Genomic DNA, 27,660 nt, shown 5'->3' on the forward strand with positions numbered 1-27,660 from the left:
CCTCCAAACCAACCCCACATTCTAATCCAAAACCGATTTTGACCTGACAAGAAAATGGCTGAAACCACCCAAATTGCAAGCAGTAAAGAAGACCCAAAAGCACCCAAAAGCCTATTCTCGCTATTCCCCAAGTTTAAGCTCTAACTCCCTTTGTGTTTGGCTGCTGTGGGAGTTTGAATGTTATGGCTTCAAGATTGTTTCTTTTTTGACCATTGGATGCTATTATTTGCTTGGTTGAGTAACATTTTAAGATTGAGATTGGAAAACGTTTGTGTGATATTTATGATTTTACGCTTTGCTTGTTCTGAGAGAGGACCTTCCTTAATGTCGATTTGCCTTCTCTGTTGAATGTAAGAGTTTACGGAAAATTATTCCTTCAAAAAATAAATTTTACGTGTAAATTCTCCCCTAATTACAAAATTGTCGTTTGTATCAACTCATATTTGATTTTATTTAATTTGTAGGAATCGTTTTGTCAGATGCTTGGAACAAGGAGCAAAGGAGACTTCTTCTTGAAACCAATTCGATTATCTAATGTCAATAAGCTTAAATCCCATTTGTTAAGTGTAAATCTAAGAGTTCCTTGTAAAATTGATGTTTTGCATTGTGATGTAAACAATGTAATATGTAGTATTGTGTGTAGATGTCTATTATTATTTATTTTATTTTATAAAAATTTGAATGGACAAAAAAAAGTTTTAAAATGCCTATAAAAATATTTATTATATAAAAAAAATAAACAGGAAAGCAATATAAAAAAAGTCTTTTTAAAAGTGTTACAAAAATTTATAAAAATTTAAAAACCAAAAAAAATTAAAAACCAGTTATAAAATCCGGTTATCCGGATATCCGGGTCCAAATCCGATACCCACCCGGATTTTGACCGGATTTATCCGGGCGGATATCCGCCTGGTTTTAAAAAGCCGGATCTTGATCCGGATGCACAGCCCTAGACCTAACATATCCATAATGTCTCTCTTGGATAATTGCTTTAAATTTGTTATGCAAGAATATAAGGTTTTCATATTATTTTTGGCACTAGTCCAAAGATAATAACTATATATGCGGTTACCTATATATTTCGTGTATTGGACATAAAAATGACATTAATGTTAGTACTTTTCATCCTAAATTTGGTGACTCTAGTCTTACAAGCTAATGCAGCCCATTTTAAATGACTTCTTTAATCATCCACTTAAGTGAACATTTTATCAGTGTGATTAGGGATATCAAATCATGCATATATAATAATATCACTCCATGTAAAATGAATTAATATGACCAAAATATTTAAGTTTTACATGAGTTTATATTTCTAGTGGTACTTTCTACTTATTGAGCAGTCACATTTTGAAACTATTATGCTTTAAATACTTGTACAAAAATCAGCATGTCCATGTGGGGTAGCAATTTATGTTCGTAAGTTGTTTTTTTAATGCGTCAAGTCATGGGTATACGACTATATGTATTGGCATGAATCCGATCAGTTTCATTAAATTGGTAAAATCATAAATCCCTAAAATGATTTATATAAATGACGAGTGATGCGATACAATCCATTTAATAATTAATTCTTATTGGGCTAATCAAAACATGACCCATTTCAATTCGTTTCAACCCGTTTAACCCATTTTATATAATTGGATTGAGTGACCCATATTCTTATTTTGACCCAATTAACATAATTATATATATATATGTATAATTCCATATATATATATAATACAAACATAACTATATAAACTATTCATAATTTCAACTAGATTCATGACAAAATATCATATGATCAATATCTAAACGAATAATACATAACAAAATTAATATCTCCAAAAAAAAAAATTACAGATTGACAAAAAATTTTAATAATTTGAGATATTAATTAGTCATCAAATACTAATATTAATATTGCATACAATAACAACAGCGACGTAAAACTAAATATTTATAGAGTTTTGAAAATAAAAATATTAATCTATAATTAACTTGTTTATTAATCGTAATTGTATCTTATCAAATCAATCATTTTTCTATCCGATCCATTTATATCAAATCCACAAATATTATCTCATTTTCCATTCGCATTAAATTCACATGTCGTATCATATATTACAACCTTAGCCTATGATTTTATCGCTGAACATTACAGGCTGCAGCTAAATTTTCCAAAATGGTACTGGGCTCGAATCTGTGGGTTACGGACGGGTCAGCCCCTGATTATCCCAACAAAAAGCAAAGAAAACACTCTCTCTCTCTCTCTCTCTCTCTCTATCTCTAGTCTCTCCGAGGATCAGTTGCCATCTCTGCATGAGCTTCGAAGGATCTTCAGCTTAAAAATCTCAATGATTCAGTAAGTTTCCTTTTTTTGAGTTTTTATTTTTATCCCCAAATCAGGTCCTGCTCTTTATTTTTATATTTTGAAGCTTCTAATTTACGCTGCTCGATTTGTCCTATTATTCGTTGTGCTTTGTGCCCATTTCTAATTGAAAATGAGACCTTTCAAAAAAAAAAAGAAAATGAGACTTTATTGGATTTAATTGAATCCGATTTTTCTCTTCACTTGCCCAAACAAAATAACAAAACAGTTTTATGTGGTTACTAATTTCAGGTTTGTATTGCTAATTTGCTACTTTTTAATAAGTAGGTTTGTATTGCTACTTTAATGTAGTTGTTTATGTATCTATTTTGGTGCTCTCATTCTTAGACCTTTCTATCTCATTTTCTCAAAGCAGGATTGCTTTTAATTTATGTCAGCTGGGTTCTGCTCTTTCTTCTGTTCTCTGGATACCCAAACACTATAAAGTGAAAATTATTAGACTATAACGAGTGATCAGGAGTTTTTTCCATTAATTATGAAACGAAACACGTAGTTAAATGAGTCAAAGTATCTATTTCAATATCAAACCGCATACAAATTAAAAAAAAAAAAAAAATTTGAAAAAAACTATAGAAGAAAAAAGGAAAGCATAAAAACTTAATAGACAATTATTTATTAAAAAAAAAACTTTATAGAAGATATTTGGACTTGAGCATCGAATGGTGGAGGTGGAATTGAATTCCAGCACAAATGACCAGGAGGCAGAGTTAGAGACAAAAGGGGTATGGAGGCAGACATGAAGTTTTAGGTCTTTAGTATTCTTAATTTTAGTTCTAAGTAATATCAAGGTGACTATGTGTTCGTATCAATTATATGAATAATCATTCAATTTTTATAATTAAATTTTTTTTTTCTGTTCTATAATTGTTATAATGCTGAATGGCATTTTTTGGATATGTGTTTGATTAGTCGTTTTGTTTGCATTTATATCAAAATTGGGTAAATTTCTAATTCTGTTCTTTTTGCAATTTTCATGTCTTTAATGTCATGGAATGCATATTACCTAGTTTGATTACTATTTCTAGGATTTGTTAAGTTTATTTACAATTACCAATGGCTACTCCTGTGTTTCCTGTACCTCTGCATTGAATATCATGGACATGAGATCTTATCTTGGATTAGGCTCCATTTGTATAATTTTAGTATATGAGAATGGAGAGATCATATTTCTAAATTTGAATGTTGCAGTGGATCCTGAACTTGTTGTGAGCATTGATGATGGGGAATTCGATAACTCTACTGATGTTGAGCTTGAGCTTTGTAAAGATGTAACAGTGATTAGACATTCAGTTGAGGAGACATCTTTTACTGATCAAAATGATAAAATAAGTCATGGTTCTTCTATGGAGGAGATTACTATCTTTGAAGGTGGCGAGCCATATGTGGGTCAGGAATTTGAGTCTGAAGAGGCAGCACATGCTTTTTACAGTGCATATGGCATGCGTGTTGGTTTCGTTACTCGGATAAACTATCTCTCTCGCTCTAAACTCGATGGATCCATTATTGGTAGAACTCTTGTCTGTAACAAAGAAGGTTACAGAAAACCTTACAGGATTGACAAGAAAAATTCAAAGCCACGAATTGCCACTAGGATGGGTTGCAAGGCAATGCTTTCAGTAAGGAAACTAAGTACTGAAAAATGGGTTGTGACAAAGTTTGTGAAGGAGCACACTCATGCGTTGACTACAGGGAACGCTCAAAGTATATTGACCAATACTCAAATCCCGGTACGTTAATTGTCCTCTTCTTTTTGGTCTCTAGTCTGTTTTAGATAATTTCCAGTATGCCATATGCCCAATGAATCCCCCAAAAAGAAAAGAAAAGAACAGATGGTTGGAAAAAGAAAAAAGTCAGCAACTGACCAGCAGTCCCATTATCATCTTTTAGTGACATTTTAAGAAGGTTCCATTTAATACATCTTGGCCAAATCTTACAAAATAATGGGATTTATGATTTTTTTTCTTTGTAATATAAGACTTTCATGCATTTTTTTTTTTATGTAAAACTCTGCATGAAAGCTTGTGCAGTGATCATTTTAGTATGAGATACATTGAGAAGTTAGACGCTACTAGCCACTTGGACTAGATGCTGGAAAGGTTCGAATATGACGAGGAAAGAAAATTTTATGGTCATTAATGAGGGTGTCTTCATATCTAGATCTGCCCAAGATTCTGACCTGCAATTTAATTTGCTCTGTTTAAGCTGTGATATTTGATGAGCTGAAATCTCCGATGTTATCCTAGATCTTTATTGAGTTAGTCCCGTTCCATGTGTGTGCTTCATTGGTAGATTTCACCTTCTGATGAAATTCAAAATTTGATTTCCCCTTCATTCGGAATTCCCTGCAACAATAGCGCCCTCTTAGTTACAAGTCAGATACTTTGATATTATTTTATGCTTAAAATTTTCAATTATCTTTTATTATATCATGATGTCTTGGAGGATGGGAGTGGAGGGAGAAAAGGGTGATCAAATTGTTCTATTTTACTTGTTTCCCCTTAGTCGCTTAGCAGTGATTGATTTGGAAACTCTGTAGGAAACCGATTCTATTTAAGATTTCCAAAAACTCTCATGTTAGCGTACAGAATCTTTTTAAATCTTTTAAGTTCATTTCAATGTCTTGAAAAATGTTTTCAGCTAGCCCATTACTAAATATTTCTGTACTTTCCTGGCTGCAAATGTTTGGCTAGAACTTTATCTTTATGCTTGTCTAAATCCCAGCTGCCATATTAATTTTAAGTAAAATGGATCAAATATTTATATTGTTAGTTGCAGCCCTAGCCACCACCTCAGCCATGCTGCCATCAGGAATTAATTCCATTTGGGCTGAACTAACGCACCCGAACAACTGAAGCAAAAATCCTTAAAATCAATTCTGTAGAACTTATTCTACTTTAATTGGTTCTTCTTTGTTGGCACCAGATATCCATGAAAAAAATGGTTCTTCTTTGGATTCGAATAGGAGCTTCCAGATATAGGGGACACCTGCTTGGATATCAGTTGGAAAGATGTTAATATATGTATTTGTTTTATAAAAGTTACTTTTTTGACAGATGTGTCTGCTATCCTCATGGTGTTTTGTTCATATTTCTACACCGTGATAAACAGAAATGTTTTGCTTTTAAAAATACTAAACCTTGACTGCACTGGATTGCATCTTACATTGGCTCACATATCATTTTTATGGAATTTATATCACTTCTTGCTACGTTGTTAAATTATAGATCTTGCTTTCTTCCTTCTTTTGTTGGGTTACTCATTTGTTTTCTTTCATACTTGTTTGCCATGGTAAGCTGAAATGCTTTATTATCTATAAAATAAAAAATAATAATAAAAATAAAAAAATCTGAAAGGCTTTGTTATGAAAGAATGGAAAACCCTGCCCTGCCTACACTAGATTGCGTCATACTAGGTCGCATGTTTGATCCACACTCACTGCATCTTATTCCACTATCTTTACCGATAAAAAAAAAGGAATGTATACATTTGATGCAGCATAGACTCGGGGTAACCTCTTCCCCCAATCAAACAAGGAATGTATACATAGTGCTCAATAGGGGTGAGCACCAACATAGTCGGAGTCGGATTCCCCTAAATCTGACTCAAACTTGTGTAGGCTCCAATCTGACTCTAACTTGTCGGAGTAGAGTCGGATTTGAGTATTTTTTAGCTTTATATTTAGCCGGTTTTTAAAACGGAATTTTTAGTGGGCTTTCAAATTTTAGTTTTTCCAAAAATTAAAAACTAAAACTAAATCATTCACTGTTGATTTACTTTTGTACTAATATCTAACTTATTTTTATACTAGACTTATACTATAGTGTCTAATTACATGTTATCATATTATAATATTACATATTATTTCTAGTACAAGTATATTATTTTATAATAATTAGCTCATACTAGTATATTATTCAATTTAACTATATAAGTTCTAGTTATATAACTATATAAATATTCTAGTATATATGATAAATATATAAATAAATACATATTTTTATAACAAGTAATGCTAGGTACAACAAGACCCAAACCCTTTGTAAAAAAGTAGGTCCCACTAAAAAATAATAGGTTTTTTTACACTTTTTAAGGTGGGGTCCACTTTTTTACAAAGGGATTGTGCGGGCCTTGCCATTTGGAGCTTGTAGAAATAAATTCTCTTTTATAACATATGTATAATGTCAGAGTCGGATTCGTCAAACTTTCCAATTTTTGCTCCGTCAAACTTTCCAATTTTTGCTCATCCCTAGTGCTCAAGACTGCTTCTTGCTCTAATTTTGAGGCGGCGGGCCCTAAACTATGGTTCTTTCTTTCTTACTCAAATGTGGTATGGCTAAAGGTCTCTTATCAGCAATATCTAATGTTTAAGTTTACTCACCATCTCTAAATTACCTTTACTACATTGGTTCCAAATCAAAAAATGTTCGGATCTCTTCCCAAACTAAAGACTGATGGGTTCTTATGGCTAAATCCTATCCCTTTTAAATACCTCACAGAACGTTTCAGTATAAATTTGAGCAGATGATGGCTAATAACTAGAGGATGCTGTGCCTACTGGGCAGTAATTTTGGAAGTGGGAAGCCATTTTATTCTTTCATCCACCATTGTCCAACAAAAACTGATCGAATTCAGTTGTACTAGGCTTAAGAAAGATGACCAGCAGAGCCTTACTTTTCGCAGATTGATTAGTCTAAACTTGGTTTTATGTTTTCTTATACTTTCTCCTACTATCTTCGTCTTTTTAGCTTTTGTTTGTTTTTTGTTTTTTTTCATTGACATGCTTCTACAACTATTATGTTTTTGTAGAATGAAAATGTGAAAATTCAAGAATTAACTCAACAACTGCTCCTTGAGAGAAAGCGCTCTGCTTCACTTAGAAAAGTTATAGACCTTTTATTCAGTCACATTGAACAGCACGCTGAAGACCTATCAAGAAGGGTACAACATGTAGCTGACCAGGTAAAGGAAATTGAATCTGGAAGGAAAACCCCTCAAAACTGTAGATAATGTCGCCATTTGTAACTAACATTTTGTATATTATCACATTGGCCTTTCTTTGGAACATGTAATCTTGAATATCAATTTAGTAGCTTTTCATCTGTTTCTATTGTCTTCCCCTGATAGCCTGGTGGCATATGCAAGTGTTTTTCTTTCGGCAAACGAGGAGAATAATAGCTTTGCTATATCTACATACATCATGCTATTGCTGTACTTCGTTCTTCATCATTGAGTCTCCTGTTACACCCTGTGCTTACCAATCTCCTAGGAGCAAAGGGGTTTAGTTGGCTGGCTGTAAATTCATTTACACAGAGCCAGGAAGAAAAAGGTAGGTCTTTGATTTTTAGGTTGAATTGATGAAATGAGAAATGCTAGATATAAGCTTAGGGTGTACAAGTTTTGTGCAAGTCTTTTTGAAAAAAAAGCGGGACCTACTATAAAATTGTGATTTTTTTCAATGGGTGTCAATTTTTTTCAAAGAAACCGCCCTAGGCCTGCACTCAAACAGTTCAAAAATGGGAAAAAAATATTGAGGAATAGTGTAGTCATTGACTATTTGCACCCTTCGAAGTAACATCATATTTGGTAGATCTTTTGATGTATTTTCTTATTTCTTGCCACCAACATAGTTGGAATTGATCCCTCAAGATAGACTTGGTGCAGTAGGAATAGATAATTCTACCACTTACATCAGTTTTATGTTTTGATGCGTGAATAAAAAGGTTTAGAAATAGATTTTCTCAAAAATGAAAACAAATAATTTACCGCCACAAATATAGGAATAAGATGGAGGCAACAAGTTAGTATTTAGGATGCAAAATATTTCATTTGCCGATGAAATATCTTGGCCTCCCTTTGGGTGCGCCATTCAAATTGAAATCGAAAATTGGCTATTTAGAAGATGATGTATCTATCTAAAGGTGATAGGGTTACTTTAATTAAAAGTACTCTATCTATCCAACTTGCTGACTTATTTCTTATCATTATTCTCGCTTCCTATCAAGGTGACCCAAGACAAAAAATTTCTTTGGGGAGGGGGATGAATGATAAGTTAGTTTCATTTAGTAAAATAGGCTACAATATGCTCCACCATCTCATAAGGAGGCTGCGTATCGGGAATCTACAAGTTTTTAACAAGGCTTTGTTGAGTAAATGGTTGTGGAGATACCATCAAGAATGAGAGACCTTGTGGAGAAATATAATAGAATCGAAGTATGATGAAGTATGGAGAGGTTGGTGCTCAAATGAGGTAAGTGGGTCATTTTGGAAGCACATAAGAAGAAGATGGAATGCATACTTTAGAAATACCTAGTTTGAGGTGAGTGACGAACTCAAAATCAAATTTTGGAATGATATATAGCGTGGCAATAGGACACTCAAGAAAGCTTATCCAAAAGTCTATGGTGTAGTAAGAATGAAAGAAGTATTGATTGTAGACCTTTTGGTAATTCGTTTGGATTCACAACCCATCTCAACTCATCTCATTACTATTCATCAACTTTAACTCACAAATCTCACTATTATTCACAACCTATCTCACTATTATTTACAACTCATCTCAACTCATATTCCAATTCAAACAAGGATTCTGGAATATCACTTTCTTTAGAAATGCACATGATTAGAAAGTCGACACAATATCGGAGTTTTATGATCTTATATATTCCACTCGTAAAAGGAGGGAAGTTAATGAAAAGATTTTTTTGGCATCACTCCAACAAATGGAAGTTCGTCGTTCTCTCCTATCAAGCAATGAACACACATACAACAAATCCTTTCACATGGAAGAGTATTTGGAAGACAAAGTCACCCTTGGCACTCTTCTTTATATGGACAGCTTCATTGGCAAAGATACTCACACTCAACACGTCGATTAATTGTCATGGACTGGTGTTGCATCATGCATGTGCAAAAAGAGTAGGGAGTCAGTTGATCATTTATTATTTCATTATGAGATTACCACCAACTTATGGAATGGCTTCTTCACTCGGGTGGGGACTAACTTGGGTGATGTCAAGAAGGATGATCGATCATTTAGTTTCTTGGAAAGGCCTTCAAATATTGCAATAAAATGGAAAATGGTTCCAATATGCTTATAGTGGTGTATTTGGAGGGAAATGAAAGGCAAAAGTTTCAAAGATCAAGAGCGATCAATGGAAGATCTTAGGAAATCATTTTTCAATACTTTATTTTATAAGTCGGTTGTAATTGATTTTAATGCGAAGAGTTTCTATGAATTTCTTGTATCACTAAACTTAGCATGCTCAGGCAGCGTTCTCGTATATGTCCTTGTATATTTGGGTTTTTACCTATTTTTATGATCAATAAAATTTTGTTTACAATACATAAAAACAATTTGTATTTGGATGGCAAGCTAACAATAAGGCTCATATTATATACTTTATTAATGTTACGTTTGACTTTATATTAATGGTAGCTCCAGGAAACTGGCCTAATCTTTTACCAGGTTACGATTGCACAGCATCTCCGTAGAACCAAGAAAAAAAGGTCTCATTATGCTGAAATATCAAGTAAATATGACATATTTTGGACTAATTCCCAAGACTGTATTTCCCTTCCTTGTTGGTTGAATACCTCGACAGACTTACAGCCAAATTTTGTACCTGGGGCTGAGATGTAAAACACTGCAGTTCACCAGTTTTAGGAAGGCATAAATTTCTGTAGAAACGAGATCTCTTTGGCTACACGCATCAGGAAGTACATCTACTACCATTGTAAGGAAACAGATCGCTTTCTTCAATGTAACTCTGTGGATTGCCACCTCCACTACTTAGAAGTGGAAAATCATCTTCAAAATCTATGTCGCTTCAACTCTATTTTCTACACAAGAGCCCAAAATATCAATCTTCTGCAACCTTTGCTAAGCCAATCTTCTGCAGTTATGGTTACTTGAAACCAAGTGTTTGTGCCAACTACATGAAGAAGAGCATCATTTACTGTTACATTTAGGTATCAAAGACTTTTCGTATAATCCACATCAAATTTGATGAAGGTTAGCGTATGTTTACTCCCTGCAATGCTCATCAGACATTCCGGGTTTTGTACACGGTATAAGCCAGCAATAGTGGAATTGAAAGGCTATATCCCAGAAAATGAATCAATGGGTTCATCTCATAAGCTTTTACCAAAGCCCTGCAATTCTGTCATTGAAAAACAGAAAAGGAAAGAAGACAACGCATTAGAAAAAAGCTCAGTATAAGTGAAGACTGTTGAGCAAACAGTGAGAATAAAAAATTTGTTATTTTCTGTATGATTTGAAAAGGCCATATTGGGGAAAAGAAATTGGATCTATGTGCCCTATTAGAATTGTTGTTGCAAGATCTAAACATCATTTAGTTTCCTTTCTTTAAGATTTTACACAACTGGGTGATTAAAAAAAGAGAAAGGTAAAACTAAGGATCTGACAACTCCAACAGATAGTTTATCAAGCCAATCAATTGGACAGCCATTGTTTCACAATTGAATCTACTCGCGTAATGTATTGGAGCATGTTACTGCCATTTGTGAACAAGCGCCTTACTGTTTCACTTATTTTCAGTGTTGTTAAAAGCGCTAGGCGCACTTAAGCTCAAATGCTGTCTAGAGGCTAGGCACAAAGCAAGCGTGCACCTGATTGAATAAAGCGCATGTTTTTAAAATGAATGTATAATAGCAAAAAACCCAAAAAATACAATAAAAAGAAAGGTTTAAAAAGCAAGGTGGTAATACATTTAGCCTATTAACTCTTACAATGAACCATGAAAATCAAGTAATCAACCAATTACATAGATTTAGGAAATTTTGGTCAAACATCCTTTTGCTATGGGGTACTTAAGTTTTAAGATCCTGTAAAAGTTTTTTTGAAAATGTACCAATAAATTATTTTTATATTCGAAACCCATTAGAAAGACAGGAAGGGGCACTCTACGAGAGATAAAACCATACATAAATGATATAAGCCTCAAATGCCAACCACATGTGGTATGACTTAGGAGTTAATAAGAAAGAGGACCCTTTGTTAATTTTTTCATCCATCAACATTAATCGAAACGCGTGGCAGCTTCACAGATTGCCACTTCTCAACTTTAATTTTTTAAAAGAATTAATTTTTTTAAAATAATAATAAAAACATATTTTTAATTTAAATATATCAAACTTAGAAAAACAAAAAACTGGAACAGCCACCATGGAGATGGCCCCACCCAGATGGTGAGCAAGCTTTACTTAAAAATAACATTTTATATAAATCTCGTGCTTTCCATGATATACGCATATATATTGACAGACACTCATAAATAATAATTAATTGATAGTCAAAATCAAATTAAAGCACATTCTTGAATCAAAATATACCAAAAGGGTGGACCAACAAAGCTCAAGAATTATAGGTATTGACTTCTATGCTAATATAAGCAAATCAAATATCGTTCCATCTAGAGAGCCAATTTGGACTATTATATCCAGTTACATCACATATGACATTATGTGGAGCTATGGTACGTAAATGATCTTCAGTATCATCTATTTTTTTTTTTTTTTTAAGTATCTTCAGTATCATCTAAATACTTAATAATATTTGTTCACATCATTTGTGGGTCTCGAAATGATATTTTATCATTTTTATTAAAAAAAATTATAAGCATGCTTTTTTGCGCTTTAAGCTCGCACAAAAAGCCCCAAAAAGCTCGCTTAAAGTGCTCTTCTGTAAATGCACTACAATTTTGATAAGCAAAGCGCTTTGGCCTTAGCGCTTAAGCGCGCTTCTAAAAACACTGCTGATTTCATCTATTCCTTTTTTCTTTTTGGTGAATGATGGCAGTGACCTTCATTATTTGACCACACATAATAATTTCCCACATCATGCATTCTCATAATATCTTTAATTGATAAGTATATGGAACCTAACCTTAAAATGCTTCCAACAAATCACCAGGAGCACCACAAAGAGAACTTTCCGTATCCACCGGTCACCAAAATGGAACTTTGATCCGCCACATCCGTAATTGTACAATAGAGATCTCCTTCTTCCCTGTTCATAATCATCTTCTTTTTTTCCTGAACATGACAGAAAATGTTCCCTATAGATACCTCTTTCAGCAGCCAAAGCCGCGGCAATCAGAATAGCAGGAAAAACCACAAAGAATAGATGGGGAAGAACGACCACCATAATATCTGGACATCCAGCATAGTCATGTTTTCCCTTGCCATCAATATTTTTGACTACCCAGCCAATATAAGTCATGTATCCCCTTTCGTCACCATCCGTTAAAACTCGCCCATAAAACCAGGGGAATAATATAAGGTGGAGCAAGTATCCTAACATACCATACCATACGATGGCAACCCTGCACAACTCTTGCAGAATCCATACAGTGCCATTTATGAAGCCTTTATTAGCTATGAAATTTTTGCAAGTATACTGCTTCTTGGAGAAAATGGAGAGAGCTTTTGGAATAAGAAGAATAGAGAACATAAAATAAAGAGCAGACCAGAGAATTGGGTAATACAAGGTAGCCCATTGACAACCCATGACCAAAAATTCTGTCCACGTCCAGGAGAGCTTACCACTAAGACCATCAACAGAAAAGGGCCGTAATTCAGTCAAAGTTGATCTGCCCAAGATGTCAGTTGCTTCAATTTGTAACCAAAATCTATCAGGAGATGGATCCTCAAATGCTTTGTAATTCCATAAGGCAGCATAAAGATCTCCCCTGGAGCTGTTATCCACAAGCTTTGTCATTGGTGTCTCCATGACCACTACGAGATTTCCAGGACTGGTATCATATATCCTAGTCGTCACAGACACAACCTGATAAACAGAGAACACCAGAGCTCTTACTGAGTCATAAGATGATGGGAGCATAACTTGGCATTCATATCTCTGGCGTGATGAAGATGTTGACATTAAGCGTGAGTCTAGTGGAAATGTGGGCAATATAATTGTTTCTTTGGCTCCCAACTTGAAGTCAATGTCAACATATGAAACGTGACCTCTATCAATGGCCAAAACTCGCATTGCTCTACTCTTCCTCCAGTCACCCATCTCCCACTCCCAGAATTCTTCAATTGGTGGGGCTCCAGGAGAACAATTTACAGGACTTTCAGAAGATTTTTGGTGTATATTAAGCTGGAAAAACTTTGGCAGGGATAAAAAATGATGACTAGACTGGTGGTGCCGCTTCAAATTCTTACCAAACCTAGTGTGGAGGTGTCCACATAGGTATGCCGATAGAGAATGCTTGAGGAAAATATCTTTTAAGCTCTTTCCAGAAAATGAAGATGCAGAGAATGAAAGTGGGAAATGCCCAAAGGAAATCTTGGTCACTGATTTTGTTGACTGAGAATTCCATTGAGAGAGCTCCAAATCTAATTCTTCTAACAGTTGATCAGTTGGATGCCCAAAAAGATTAGTTGGACCTCGTAAACCAACAGACATTGTGCTGTCAAAGCCAACAAAGAGATATTTCTGCCCGCCAGTCTGGATAAAAAACAACAAATGTACATAAGTAACGAAATTCTTTACAGTTACAATTACCAACAATACACACTAACATTCTTGATTAACACTTGTGTAGAGGAAATTTTCTGGTAAATATGGTTATGCAAAATATGGGCCAAACCACGTCCACCACTCTATTTATCTTGGAGTAGGACATGAAGGACCCCAGAGAGTGTGGTCATATGAGCCCATACTATCAAATGACTACTAAGTATGGTCCTCAGACTTTATAGTAGTATACTTGACTTAGTAAGTATACAACCATGAACGGTCGGAAAATGAAGGGTTATGAAAAAATAACCAAAAAAGATTAACAATCTCTAAGTCTGCAACTTTCAAAGTAAGCGATGAACACTTTCTTACCAGTAACCAAACAACAATTGGAAATGGGTTAACATGAGTGTCATGTCCACAATCATCCACCATGCCAAATTCCCTAAAGTAGATGAGGCCTATCGATCGTGGCGAAAAGGCTTGGGTTTTAGAAGAAAGATAAAGAGCTGTTCAGATAACTTATGCTTATAGAAAATATCATAGCCAAAAACAGAATTTTTGGCATTCCCAATATTCCAATTACTAAAGTTTCAAATCAGAATTCTTTTAAACAAACATTTAGCTTAAGCTATTACCCTCGAGAGAGATAACATAAAGCTTTGGCGCTAATAATAAGAAAGAAAACCAAAAATTTACAGTGAAATATACACCATCAAGGCTATGATAAAGGATACTGATGAGCTGAAGAAATTCATTTGATGTGAAGAGGGCAAAATAGAAGTTCAAGAAAGCCAATTATAAAGGTATGGTTTTTCCCGACCCTGCATACTTTTCTCATGGGCTACCATGCATACGGGTGAGAAAGAATTATGTACATCATTCATGATGCAAAGTGAAGTCAGAGTTTTTCGTATTCATCAACTGGTGGTGTGAGTTCATTACATGGCTCTAAAGAAGACTTGGAGTCTTTGGTGGCAGTAGATAATTGATGATGCGGGCAGCTCACGCAAGTGTAGACCAACCAAAGCAACAGTTCAATTGTGTTAGAAGTCTATGTGTGAATGAAGTTGTAAATTCTTTTTCTAATTTTTAATTTCCCTCGTAGGCATTGTCGAATGCCTTAGAAAATCTTGGAATGCAATTAAAAGAAGATCCATCAATCTGTGGCATTTGAACAAGCCTTTTTGCATAATGCTCGAGAGAAGTGCTTGCATGCTTTCCTTATATTTTTCTTACTTGGCTTCAAAATCTGAATCATCATGTGTGTCCATGGATGTCTCTGATAGATCTAGCTCTAGTACCAAAATATTACATGCCCACTTGATTGAGCACATAACTGTGTATTGAACAAGAAAATTCTTGGGATCTTTTTTTATTTTGTTTCTATCTTGAAAATTCATGAAAATTATATCAATGGTGAAGGGTGATTGGAATATCTTTCATAGGACAACCCTTTTTTAATTTTTAAAAAATTGACTAGTTATCCTATCAAACGTGAGTGCTTGAATATTTGAATAGGCAAAATACTTGTCTTTTTATTATTATTATTATTATTATTAACTAATTGTCCTTAAAAAGGTCTACACAGCTAATGCTGAAATTCCTAACAACTCCTATCCAAGGCAAACAACTAATTGGCTAAGACCACCAGTTGAAAGACTAATTGGCTATCAACTAATTGCCTAATTGTCAGTTCCTAATCAAAACAAAAATTGTATAAACAAAATTAAATAAATATTTTTTTTTTTATCAAAAAAAATTTAATCAAGAATTCACACATAGACTTCTACCACAATTGAACTGTTGCTTGCCGTGGTCCACGAATGCATGAGTTGCCTGCATCTTCAGTTATAAACTGCCACCCAAAAACTCCAATTGTCCTTTAGAGCCGCATAAAATTGCTCAAGAAAAAATATAAAAAATATCTGCCCAAAATCAGCCCAATTTTGGCAGCCGGGTAAAAGTACATGGGGCATAAACATCAATAAGTTATATGAACACGAAAGCTGTTTAGCAGTGAGCATTGATATACTACCTACAAGGTAAATAACAGACCTGAAGAGTGATACTATTGACATTCCGACTTCTTCCCAACTGCCCATTGATACTATACTTTGAGAAGAAATCAAATGCACCACCAACAGTTGGCACAGCAAAATTATCATGATTTCCTCTAACATCAAAGAAGATGCTCTTGTCAAGTCCACTCCTTAATATAACAACTTCCATTATGTTCCGGTATTCCACCCACTCCTCCTCATTTTGCTTCATTGTTAACAAATCCTTACTTTTACCATCTGGGAAAGATACGGAAAAACAAGCAGATGATAGCAAAACCATTAGGACATCAGTTTGATGATAAATCAAAAGTTTCGCATATTTGCAGCTTGAATTTGGATATAAACGAGACAACTTTTAGACAGATATGGACAAATTCAAAATGCATAACAGAAGCTAAATGACCAGATTTGCAAATGCAATCACCAGATATGTCTTTGTGGTTATGTACTCTCAGCTCATCTGAGTTTGATAATGATACCATATTAATAAAATACTCAAACTGGACCTGCAGCACCTAACAATCATAGATTTGGGAATTATTTCATCCCAGAAATAGCAGAAAGCTGTCGAGTAGCTCGGGAAAGAATCATAATGAAATGAAGTTGCATATGAATAGGATTAAGAAAAAGCACATCAAAACCAAACGCTGCAGTGTGATAAGACCAGAAGATTCTTAAATTGGCAAATGCAGCAACTAGATTTGTCATTGTGGTAACATATTATACGTTTGATGAGCCAGTGCAAAATTAACCATACCAAATTGAACTTACAGCTCTTTTTGCCCATATAACTCAATCAGTGATTTTTTTTTTTTTTTGATAAGTATAACTCAATCAGTGAATTATAGGAAGCCAGAAATAGTGGACAGCTCTCGAGGGACTTAGGCCTTGTTTGTTTTCACAGTTCATCTCAACTCATCTCATCTAATCATTACAACTTTCCCAAATTTCCATACAAAATAAAATAAACAATTCAACTTTTTCAAATTCCAAAACAAAAATAATATTAAAAAAATATATTCTAACAATATTTTATTCAACTTTTTAACTTTAATCTCAACTCATCTCATCTCATCTGCGAAAACAAACGAGGCCTTAGAAGGTATCATAGAGAAATCAAAAAGCATATTCTAGGTTAACCAGGTTTTGCAATCATTTGACTTTGTGACCTTCTTTAAAGGGATACCAAAAATAATATAAACCCATATTTCTTTTTTTTTTTTTTTATAGGTAAATAGAAAATATAGATATAAACCCATATTTCTTTTAAACTATTATTTATTGGTATCCATTGAAATAGTGCAATCATCCGACTTTCTGAAGCTATAGACTGTCTTGTTCTGGATCTCTAAGGTAGGTACGAATTGAAACATCAAACCTTGTAGCTTATTTGGGGTGGGAACGAATGATACATAACACCTCCCCTCAAATTCTTTTTGTTTCTTTTTCTTATATTAGCAATTAACACATGCACCTAAATAGATGGGAACCTTATGGGGTGGGGGATTTCCACTATGCCCATGGCCAAAGTCTCTCCTCCCAACTTGTCTGTGTCTATACATATATATTAGTATTTATATTGTTAAAATTTCAGGACCAATATCTGGTTTTCCCTTTGAGCTTTAGCTCAAATGGCACCTACCCCCAATTAGAAGGGAGTGGAGGGTTAGCTTGTAGCTTCAACACCCATAGCGAACATGTGTAATTTATCCATTAAAAAAAGACCCAGCACATGCATGTGTACACTACCAATGAGAGAGAGAGAGAGGGAGATCTTATTTCAATGCCCGAAGTAAAAGCCTAATCATAGTAGAATGCATAAACAGAATGCATAAACCATGTGAAATTCTTGTGTGTTTTCTCAACATTATGTGATTATTTCAGTGAAAAGATCAAGAAAATATAGATTATATGCAATATCCCATTCAATCGTGGTTTTTGACAATAGAAACTACTTAAAAGGTCCTGGAACTCTATCTTATCTTCTTCAGAACAATCCTCCAAGAACATGAAAATGGTGATTCATATTAACAACAATGTAAACCTGAAAATATATAAAAGGTTTATTCATCAACAGAAATTGTGCTTTCAAACGTTGGATTACTCATTTTAATCAATCAACAGATTTTTTTTTGATAAGTTAATAAAAAAAATCTCAACAAGCATTTAAATGGATACTGAATACAACAAATAATTTCTTTGACCATAGGAGCATTTCTCATTGGTTAAGTAAATGAACTTGTTATTCTCAAAAAATTGAATCAAACGAACAAAAACTTGAAATTTCGGGGCAGATCCAAAAAAATGAAAAGAAAACTGATAATTCCATTTACTAGAATAGCATACATCACAGCTTGCAATTTAGTGGTAAAAAAACTTCAAGAAATAAAAGTTTGCAGCCACAGTAGGAAGAAAAAGAAGTCCATGATTCCACAAACCAAACAAAAATAATAAATACTCCTCAAAACTACACACCAGAAACCCAAAACAAAAAATAATAAATACTCCTCAAAACTACACACCAGAAACCCAAAACACGAAATGCATGCACACCCATAAAAATATGATAGCATAGAGAGAGAGAGAGAGAGGGGGAGGGGGGATGCTAGTAAACCTGTGAGATCACCAGTGATAAGAACAAGGGAGGGTTTGATGACGGAGAGGACAGGGCCGACAACGTTTTTGAAATCAAGAGCTCGTTCGGGATGGTGGACACTGAAATGTAGATCAGAGAGCTGAACCACCCATATCACCGACTCTGGGCCTCCCTTCACATGTATCACTCTCCTATCGTTCTTCTCATTGCTGTTCGAGCTCGATTTGGAAGAAGAAGAAGAAGATAAATCATCTCCTCCTCCTTCCTCGATAGTTCTTGTAGCATGGAAAGTGCAAGGTAAAGTGGCGGTGGTGAGGAATAAGAGCATCATCAGATTAAGAATCAGATTGCCCATCTTCTCAAACTCTGGAATTCCGCACTCTGGAAACTCCTACAGACATGTTACAATCAGTGCCTTTAGTTGTTGCCTGACCGGGAAATTGGGGCGGGTCAGGTTCGTCCCTGGTGGTTTGACGACGTACGTTGAGAGGCGTTCGGGTTACATTTCGTTTGGAGGTTGAGGTGAATTGAGTTGAGTTGAATTGAGATAATAAAATATTATTAAAATATTATTTATTAATATTATTATTATTTTAAAATTTAACATAATTGAATTATTTATTATATTTTGTATTGAAATTTAAAAAAATTATAATAATGAATTTATATGAATTAATCATCCAAACGAAACCTAAAGTCAAGTGGAAGATAGATGATTTCTGCAATTTATTAAATACAATTGTCGTTTTGGCACTGGCCAAGTTGTCTAACAAAATGAGCAGCATCGTTCAGCCGCTCTAAATAATCTAGTTTATTCGATAGTTCACTTGTTATTCGTCTAGTTAAACTTGAATCGAATTCAACTCATGAAAAAAAAAAAAGTTTACCGGTGAAAGCAGATACCTGCTCGATTAGTAAGTGACACATATCCGTCAAAACTCGACTCGACTCGATTAAGGCTCATTAAGGCCCACTCGCTTATGTCCGAGTTGACTCGTCAGCTCTACTCGATTAAAACTCATTTATATATTGATAAATATATATATACATACTTATATGTATATAGACATAAGTAATTAGATTATATATTATATATTTAATTATAATATGTAATTAAGCTAATAATATAAGCATAGTATTTTTATAATTAAATATATAATATGTAACCTATTTATTTATGTCTATATATATATTTTTTATTTATTTTTTAAATCTGCGTTGTATTGATTTCTCAATTGTTGTCATTACAAAATTTATCCTTTACAACCAAATGGTAAACACAATCAGGGACTTCCTCTAGCCAACAATGTTCCCCATCCATTGGCAATGCCAACCTCGCTAGATGATGAGCCACCACATTGTCTTCCCTTCGAGCAAACTCAATTTTCCATCTGTTTTATGCCTTCTATGAGCTGACCCCTCCAAGATTCATCCTCTCTTTCAGTTCTGACAGCAACTATAACCTCCTTTGCATCTCCCTCAATGACCACCTCATGGATTCCAATTTCTGAGCACATCATCATTGTCCTCCATAAGGCATTGGCTTCTGCTATATAGGGAGAATTCACATATCTTCTAGTTGCACATAAGGAAGCAATAACATCTCCTCTGCAGTCTCTTATTACAATCCTCATCCCCATCATTTGTTGTTCCACATCTAGAGCACCATTAAAGTTTGCTTTATACCAGCTTGCCTCAGGTTTAGTCCATTTGCTACCCGTTCCCCTCTCTTCCTTCTTTTGAATTGCTCTTCCTTTCTTCTGCATAGCATCATAAAAGTCTTCCAATCCATTCACAACAGCCTGTAAAACTCTACTTGGACTTTCAAATATACAAAATTATTCCTTCTATACCATATGTACTTCATTATAGCCACTACTCTTCCTATACATTCAGTTTGTATTTTTGTATCTAAGTCCTTCCACAACTGTACAAAGCTGCTATCACAAACAGGCCACTTATGGATAGGACTATTTTTTTCTCCCCACACATTCCTTGCAACTGGACAGCTCCAAAGAGCATGCATAATTGTTTCATCATTAGTTTGGCATATTGGACACTTCAAAATTTCCACCACTCTTTTCTGGTATAACAACAGCCTTGTAGGCAGAATATTATTCACAACTTTCCATAGAAAATGTTCCTCCATATATCATCCCCTTTATTCTGTTCAGAAGGACCACACTCCCCCTCTACTACTTATGTTTTTCCATGTAGTAGGCACTCTTAACAGTGAAGACACCCTTCTATAAATTGTTCCATATCAGCTTATTTGCCACCTCATTCTGACTAACTAGTATTGCATACATCACCTTAGCCTCCTCTTTACTAAAAACAGCCTCAACCACATTTTCCTTCCATACCTTTTTTTTTTTTTTTAAAGAGCCGAGATCGCATGTACAAGAGTGACCCCCTCCTAATTTTATTAAAGAAACTCTCACTTATGACGGAGGAATACCAGAAACAAATATATGAGAACATGAATCCCACAATTAAAGCAACCCCAAGAAAACCAACAAAAGATCCCCAAGGCCAAAAACATTAACCACGTCTAATATAAGGTACGCCAAGCTTGTCCATACGAATAATTCTCCGGATATGACCTTGAATGGAAGAGTCCTCTCCAAACTGTACGTTAATCCCTTACGACCCCTGCTTGGCTAAAAAATCAACAACCATATTAGCTTCTCTAAAAATGTGACGGAAACGAACATTTAGCTCCCTAACAATATCTATAATCTCCTCCCAAAAATCCCAAAGGAACCAATATTTACATACTCCTTACGCCAACCAACCAACCACGACCTTGGAATCCGACTCTACCAAAATATCTCTCAAACCCAATCGCTTACACGGCCAAAGCCCATCAAGAAGAGCTCTTCATTCAGTGATGGTGTTAGTAGCCTGCCCATATAAATGTGCAAAACCCATTGCTACACCACCCTTAGAATTTCGAATAACACCACCTCCACCTGATTCTCCTAGATTATCGCAAGAACCGCCATTAACATTCAATTCGACTCTACCTCTCGCCAGAGGACACCAAGTAATAAATTTAAGAGTCATAGGCACAACCGGAGTAATTGGACATGCTAAAGTCTCCAAGATTGATCGGTCATTGGAGCTAATGGACCGAAATTTTTTTATCTTGCTCGATACATCTCTAATCAAACTTTTAATAAATCGAATAATATTGTCAAGAGTAAAAATCATACCTTCCATTCTTGCCGCACAACGAGCTCGCCATAATGCCCATGAAATAGCAATCGGAAGCACCCTCGAATCCAGCCCATCTGTGTGGACATAGAAGCACGACGCCACCAGAAACACAACATCCCCTCCCAATTTCGAATCTGTGGGACTTTCATTTGGCATACATCCGCAAAAAAATTCCAAACTTTTTGAGCTCCTCCACCCCCAAATTCTTATGTGATTCAAAGTCTCCATTTGTGGTTTAACACAACACTCACATTTAGAGGCCATAGGAATGCTTAACTGTGGAATGATGCTATCTACTGGAATTCCCTTCCTCTTAGCTCGCCAAACAAAAAAAGACCACTTCTTTGGCAACCAATTCTTCTATAGCCATTTTTTTCCAGGGGCAAATAACTCCATGTTGCCAAATCATATTCCAAGCAGACTTAGTGGTGAAAGCTCCACTAATGTTTGGCTTCCATACACATTGGTCCATACCTGGACGTAACTTCATTCTTGCATCCGAAATCAGCTTAACGACATTTGCCGAAACTCGTTCCTGCAAGGCATGTAAATTCGGTCCTGTATGCGTAAGGACGTCTGCCACCTACAAATTTAAATTGCCGATAACAGGAAGGTAAGTAATAAGCGGCCTCTCCCCTATCCAGTTATCCATCCAGAAATTAATATGACCTTCCCGAATGATCCACCGTGAATTATCTAGCACTTGTGGTATGAGTACCATGATCCCTTTCCAGAAACGAGACATTTATTAAGGTGCATAACTGAAGAAGGATGAGGATTTCCAACGTATTTGTGCAAGAAAAAATTAGACCACATCGATTTATTATTGATTAACTTCCAAGCAAATTTCATAAGTAATGAAGCTTGAACCTCATGCAAATCTCGAATACCCAGCCCCCCCCCCTCCCCCCTCTTCCACCGGCATACAAATTTTACTCCAAGAAATTCATTTTCTTTTTTTGTATTGCTCTAAGGAACCCCATAAAAAATTTGAGAAAATCCTCTTTATCCCTGAAATCATATCTTTTGGTAAATTCTAGACCGATAACATATGTATAGGCATACTATTCAAGAAATGTTTGAGAAGAACAATTTTACCTCCAAACGAAAGAAGCTTGCTCTTCCATCCCGCCAATTTCTTTTGAATTTTTGGCAACAATGAATCAAACACTCGGATGGTCAGTCACCCCACAATTAAAGGAATGCCCAAATATGTACACGGCCAACTCCCTTCCTCAAAACCCAAAATATTCTTCAACTCGTTCTTCCGGCCAACCAATATAGAGGATGAGAAATACATAGATGACTTGCTCGGATTAATCAGTTGGCCAGACATCAACTCATACCTTTGCAAAACTCCCATAAGATTCCGAATAGAGGACTTGCCCCCATTTGTAAAAATACGAATGTCATCCATGTATAATAAATGAGAAATCAAAGTGCCTCCACTCGGATGGAAAGGCTTAATCTGACCCATGCTAAATTCTTTATGAAGCATTCTAGAAAGGATTTCCTCCGATAAAATAAATAGATAAGGAGAAAGATGATCACCTTGTCGTAGGCCACGCAACGGCATTAAAAAACCCTTGGAGCATCCATTGAGCATAACCGAATAGAAAGGGGAGGACACAACATTAAAAACAATAATATGCCATTAAAAACAATGATCTCTAGAAGAAAGCTCTAATTCACTCTGTCATAAGCTTTGGCCATGTCAATCTTTAGCAATACATTGCCCCCTTACCTTCCTATTAATTTCTTGAACCAATTCCTGAGCCAGTGAAATATGTTAAAAAATGCTTCTACCTGGAATAAATGCTGCTTGCTCAGGCAAGATAATTTTTTTCCAGTAATGGCGCAAGTCGAAAGACCATAATCTTTGACATAATTTTATACACAACGGAGCAAAGGCTGATCGGTTGAAACTGACTAAAGCCCAAAGGCTCATCAACCTTCGGAATGAGGACTAAATTGGTAGCCCCAAATAAATCCTCAGCCATTTCCAACAAATCCTCTTGGACAATGTCCCAAGCCATCATGAAAAAACATGCCGAAAAACCGTCCGAGCTCGGGCTACTATCCGTCGGGATAGACCAAAGGAACCATTTGATTTCCTCCAGAGTCGGTGCAGTACACAGTGCTTCATTTTCCTCCATGGACACCATCGACTGAACCAGTTCCATCTCATCCAAGTTGCTTGCAATTGGTGCTACCGAGAGTAAACGTTGGAAGAATACAACTGCCTCTTCATGAACTGCCTCCCCTGTATCCAATGTTCGTCCATCATCAAGCCTCATTTTAACAATCCTCTTACTCTGTTTCTTGAGCCGTATGGAAGCATGAAAAAGACCTGTGTTATCATCCCCTTCAACCAGCCATTTCGTGCTGGATTTTTTACAAGCCAACGTTTACACTCTATGTACCCACTGGGAGTGGTCTTGTTAGCAATTCAACCATTCGTTCTCCAACTGCGTCGAATAAGACTGGGCTAATCTAGTATCCAACTCGAAAATACGGTCTTCCACTTTTTTTAATTCTTCCTCCACCCGACCGAATACCTCCCTGTTCCAAATCTGTAATACACACTTCAGCTTTTTTAATTTCTTACTTATACGGACCGTGGCACATCCTTCTATGTTCTCGGACCACACATCTCGAACTAATGGAAGGAAGCTCTCATGTAAGCCCCCACATACGAAGGAACTTGAAAGGCCGAAAACAACCACCCTTTCTCTGATGAGCTTCACCAACAATGATGCATGATCCGAAGAAGTTCTGGATAGATACGAAACCGTTACATCTACGAAGTAATCCAAGAAAGGCAAATTCACCAGAATACGATCCAAGTGACCCCAAATTCTTCTGCCCCTCTTCTACCATTGCACCATGACAAAGATTTACCTTCACAAGGCAGGTCCACAAGCGCACACTCATGAATACAATCATTAAACTCCCTCTTCGCCTGAAGGGGCCTACAAGAGACCACTCACCTTTTCGCTATCATCCTGAATAATATTGAAGTCCCTCGAATGAACCATGGAAGCCCACAAGGATTAAGAGACGTAAGGAACTCCCATAATTTCAATCTTTTAGCCTGAAAACAACTAGCATAAACAAAGGTTGCAAGTACACGACAACTTCCATGAACAAACCAACCACTAATTGCTTGATCCGATAAAGAAATCAATTCAAACTCCAAATCAGCAGCCCAAAAAATCCAAATTTTGCCCCAACCTCGGCATTATTCAAACAAAATGGAAACTTCATCCAACGCACCCATCTACAACACTTATTAGAATTCAAAAACGGTTCTAAAATGGCCACCAAGGGAGGGCGACTTTTATTCAAAATACGCCGAAGTCTACTCTTCGACGAAAGAATTCCCCTAATATTCCATGTAAGAATTTGCATAAAAAACTAAAGAAATTTTTTGGAACTTTTACGGTGCTCCAAGACCACAATCGATTTTTCTTTTCGCATCTCTTTTGCTTTTTTCAGCGAAACATACATGTCAGGGTTGGACTCGAAAGGTTTTGCTGCTACCTCATTCAATTCATCCTCAAATTCACCCTCAGAACTGGTCGTGGATCTAATGTCCACGTGATGTAACTCTTCCTCATCTATAAATTCATTGTCTCCCAGCCCACCTAACTCAAACTCCAACGCTTCATCAACAAGTGGCAACGTACTTCTTGGCTCGAAATTCGGCAGAATTTCCTGGGCTTCCTCCGCACACTCTTCTTCAGCAATCTCAAACCAATTCTCTTACTGCTGAATCAGCGTTTCCTTCACTATATTAGGCTCTTCTACACCTTCTTCAAGCAAAGGTTCATCATAAGCCTGAGCCATCCCGGTCTCTAGTTGTAACACCTTTGACGAGTCATCACTGACCAGTGCCAATTCCTCAAACATGATCCCATCAGATGATACATACCAAACCCCATAGATCCCTCCATGAAGCCCTTCCCTTCTCTCCTGGATGGACTCTAGAATGGCTTCTCTTCTGAATTTTGAAGGTTCGCCCACCACCTGTTCCGACCCAGAACTGGCATTTTCACCATTTCGATTACCCACTACCTTCAGATGTTAATAGTTTCCTTTTTTTTTTCCTGTCCTCCTGCGCCAACCTGTTAGGGATAATTTTTTTCCCCTCTGCAGGACGTTCACGTTTAGAGCAATGAGCTGCAAGATGACCCTACCTTTTGCAAATAGCACAATACGCTGGGGTGGATTTGAATACTACCTCCTGAAAATGACTTGTCGCAAGGCCCAGGGGACCCAACCAAAAAGATTTTCGTAGAGGCTACGAAACATCAACTTCAACACAAATTCTCACGGCCTCCGGACGAGTTACACATGCCGTAGCATTGTCCCTCTTCAAGTAGTGACCGATACCATTCCCCATTCTCCGTAACATCGATTCCTGAAAATAATTAGGAAACAAACCTGGCAAAGAAATCCAAATAGGAACCCATGAAGAATCCTCGTCTACGACAAAATTTGTAGTCCAATGAAACACCCGAAAAGGGATTCCATGTACTTCGGAAATCCCTCTCACCATTACACTAATAAAATCATCCTTCTGTGCCATTCAAATCAACACATTCTGTGGATTCCGCAATTGTCCAACCACCGGTATTGATTTCAAAGACCAACAATTTTTTATAAACACTCGAATATTATCTAGAGAAGGCCGTCATTGAAGAAATTTCATAACCATAGAGAACTGAAAAGGCTCTGCCGATTGTTGTACCTTTGCTTTTGAAAACATGAAAAGCATTGTCCCATCTTGAAATCTAGGTTCCCGTGGGGGTACAAACACCTCAAGCAACAATTGAGGCTTCGCAACAACCATGTCCACAAAGCAACACCTGCACCAGGCGCACATTCATCATGATGAAAAGTTCCAGCCGTTCTCCCTTGAACTAAGCATTCACTAGCATCCAGCCTTGCTGTGGGAGGCATGAGGTCAGCGGCCACAGCCATAGGAAAACCCTAATCTCCCCAAAATGTAGAGAGGACAATCGCCCTACGCCACATCAGCCCTACTCTCCTTCCTAATTATATATATATATATATATATATATATAAAGCTAATATGCTCTTCCGTACCCCTTTTTGCTCATCAATCAACTCACAAACTTTTGCATCCTTCTGCGTAATTCTTACAGGTGACTGTACACAATGGGTAATGGGAGTAGGCAACCATTTCTGGCCCCAGATACATGTTGTTCTCTCATCCCCAATCCTCCATATCATACATTCCTTCACTATTCTTAAATTCAACCATATGCTTTTCCAAATTAGTGAAGGTGAGTTTCCCAATGGTGCCTCCAGCAGCTACAGGTTTTTAAGATATTTATCTTTAAAGACCTTCGCTACCAATGAATGAGGCTCCTTTAGTAGTCTCCATCCCTACTTTGCCAACATGGCACTGTTGAAGCACTCCAAGTCTCTGAACCCCAAACCCCCTTCAGCCTTTGCTAACCCGAGACTCCTCCATTGGTTCTAATGAATTCATTTCTCTTTTTTATAATTGGCCCACCAAAACCTAGTCATACGTGCCTCAATCTCCCTGCATAGCTTCTTAGGCAACTGAAAAACATTCATTGTATACGTGGGGATTGCTTGCAACACAGCTTTGATAAGTACTTCCTTGCCTGCTCTAGACAAAAAGTTGTTTTTCCAGTTTTGTATCTTCAACCAAACCCTCTCCTTAATACTTTGAAAAACATTGTATCTTGATCTGCCAACTATTGTTGGAAGCCCCAAATACTTCTCATAACTATCACAAACCACTGCCCCAGCCTCCTAAAATATTCTCCCTCTCACATCAGTAGGGGTATTGGCACTAAAGAATATAGAGGTTTTATCCTTGTTGAGTGTTTGCCCTCAGGCTTTTTCATACACTTCCAACAAT

General features: G+C 36.2%; 2 protein-coding genes across 3 annotated transcripts; one reads left to right on the forward strand and one right to left on the reverse strand.

Annotated features, from left to right (window-relative positions):
• The first annotated feature begins 2,152 nt into the window (after positions 1–2,152).
• On the forward strand, positions 2,153–7,477 carry LOC121260837 (protein FAR1-RELATED SEQUENCE 12-like). 2 transcript variants are annotated; one of them, XM_041162879.1, is made up of 3 exons: positions 2,153–2,347; positions 3,563–4,101; positions 7,181–7,477. In XM_041162879.1, coding segments are annotated over exons 1-3 (741 nt in total). In that variant the 5' UTR covers positions 2,153–2,346; the 3' UTR covers positions 7,382–7,477. The 2 variants fall into 2 exon arrangements, with proteins under 2 accessions (XP_041018813.1, XP_041018812.1); XM_041162878.1 differs by having other exon boundaries at positions 2,153–4,101.
• Positions 7,478–9,747: 2,270 nt separating this feature from the next.
• Positions 9,748–19,017, reverse strand: LOC121259896 (putative metallophosphoesterase At3g03305). The gene is made up of 5 exons (XM_041161701.1): positions 18,540–19,017; positions 15,921–16,162; positions 12,279–13,850; positions 10,401–10,533; positions 9,748–10,363 (listed from the first exon to the last, which is right to left on the reverse strand). Exons 1-4 carry the CDS (start codon positions 18,874–18,876, stop codon positions 10,417–10,419), a joined length of 2,268 nt encoding a protein of 755 aa, XP_041017635.1. The 5' UTR covers positions 18,877–19,017; the 3' UTR covers positions 9,748–10,363; positions 10,401–10,416.
• Between the last annotated feature and the right edge of the window lie 8,643 nt (positions 19,018–27,660).

Source organism: Juglans microcarpa x Juglans regia, chromosome 4D (assembly GCF_004785595.1).
Source record: "Juglans microcarpa x Juglans regia isolate MS1-56 chromosome 4D, Jm3101_v1.0, whole genome shotgun sequence".
Lineage (NCBI taxonomy): Eukaryota > Viridiplantae > Streptophyta > Magnoliopsida > Fagales > Juglandaceae > Juglans > Juglans microcarpa x Juglans regia.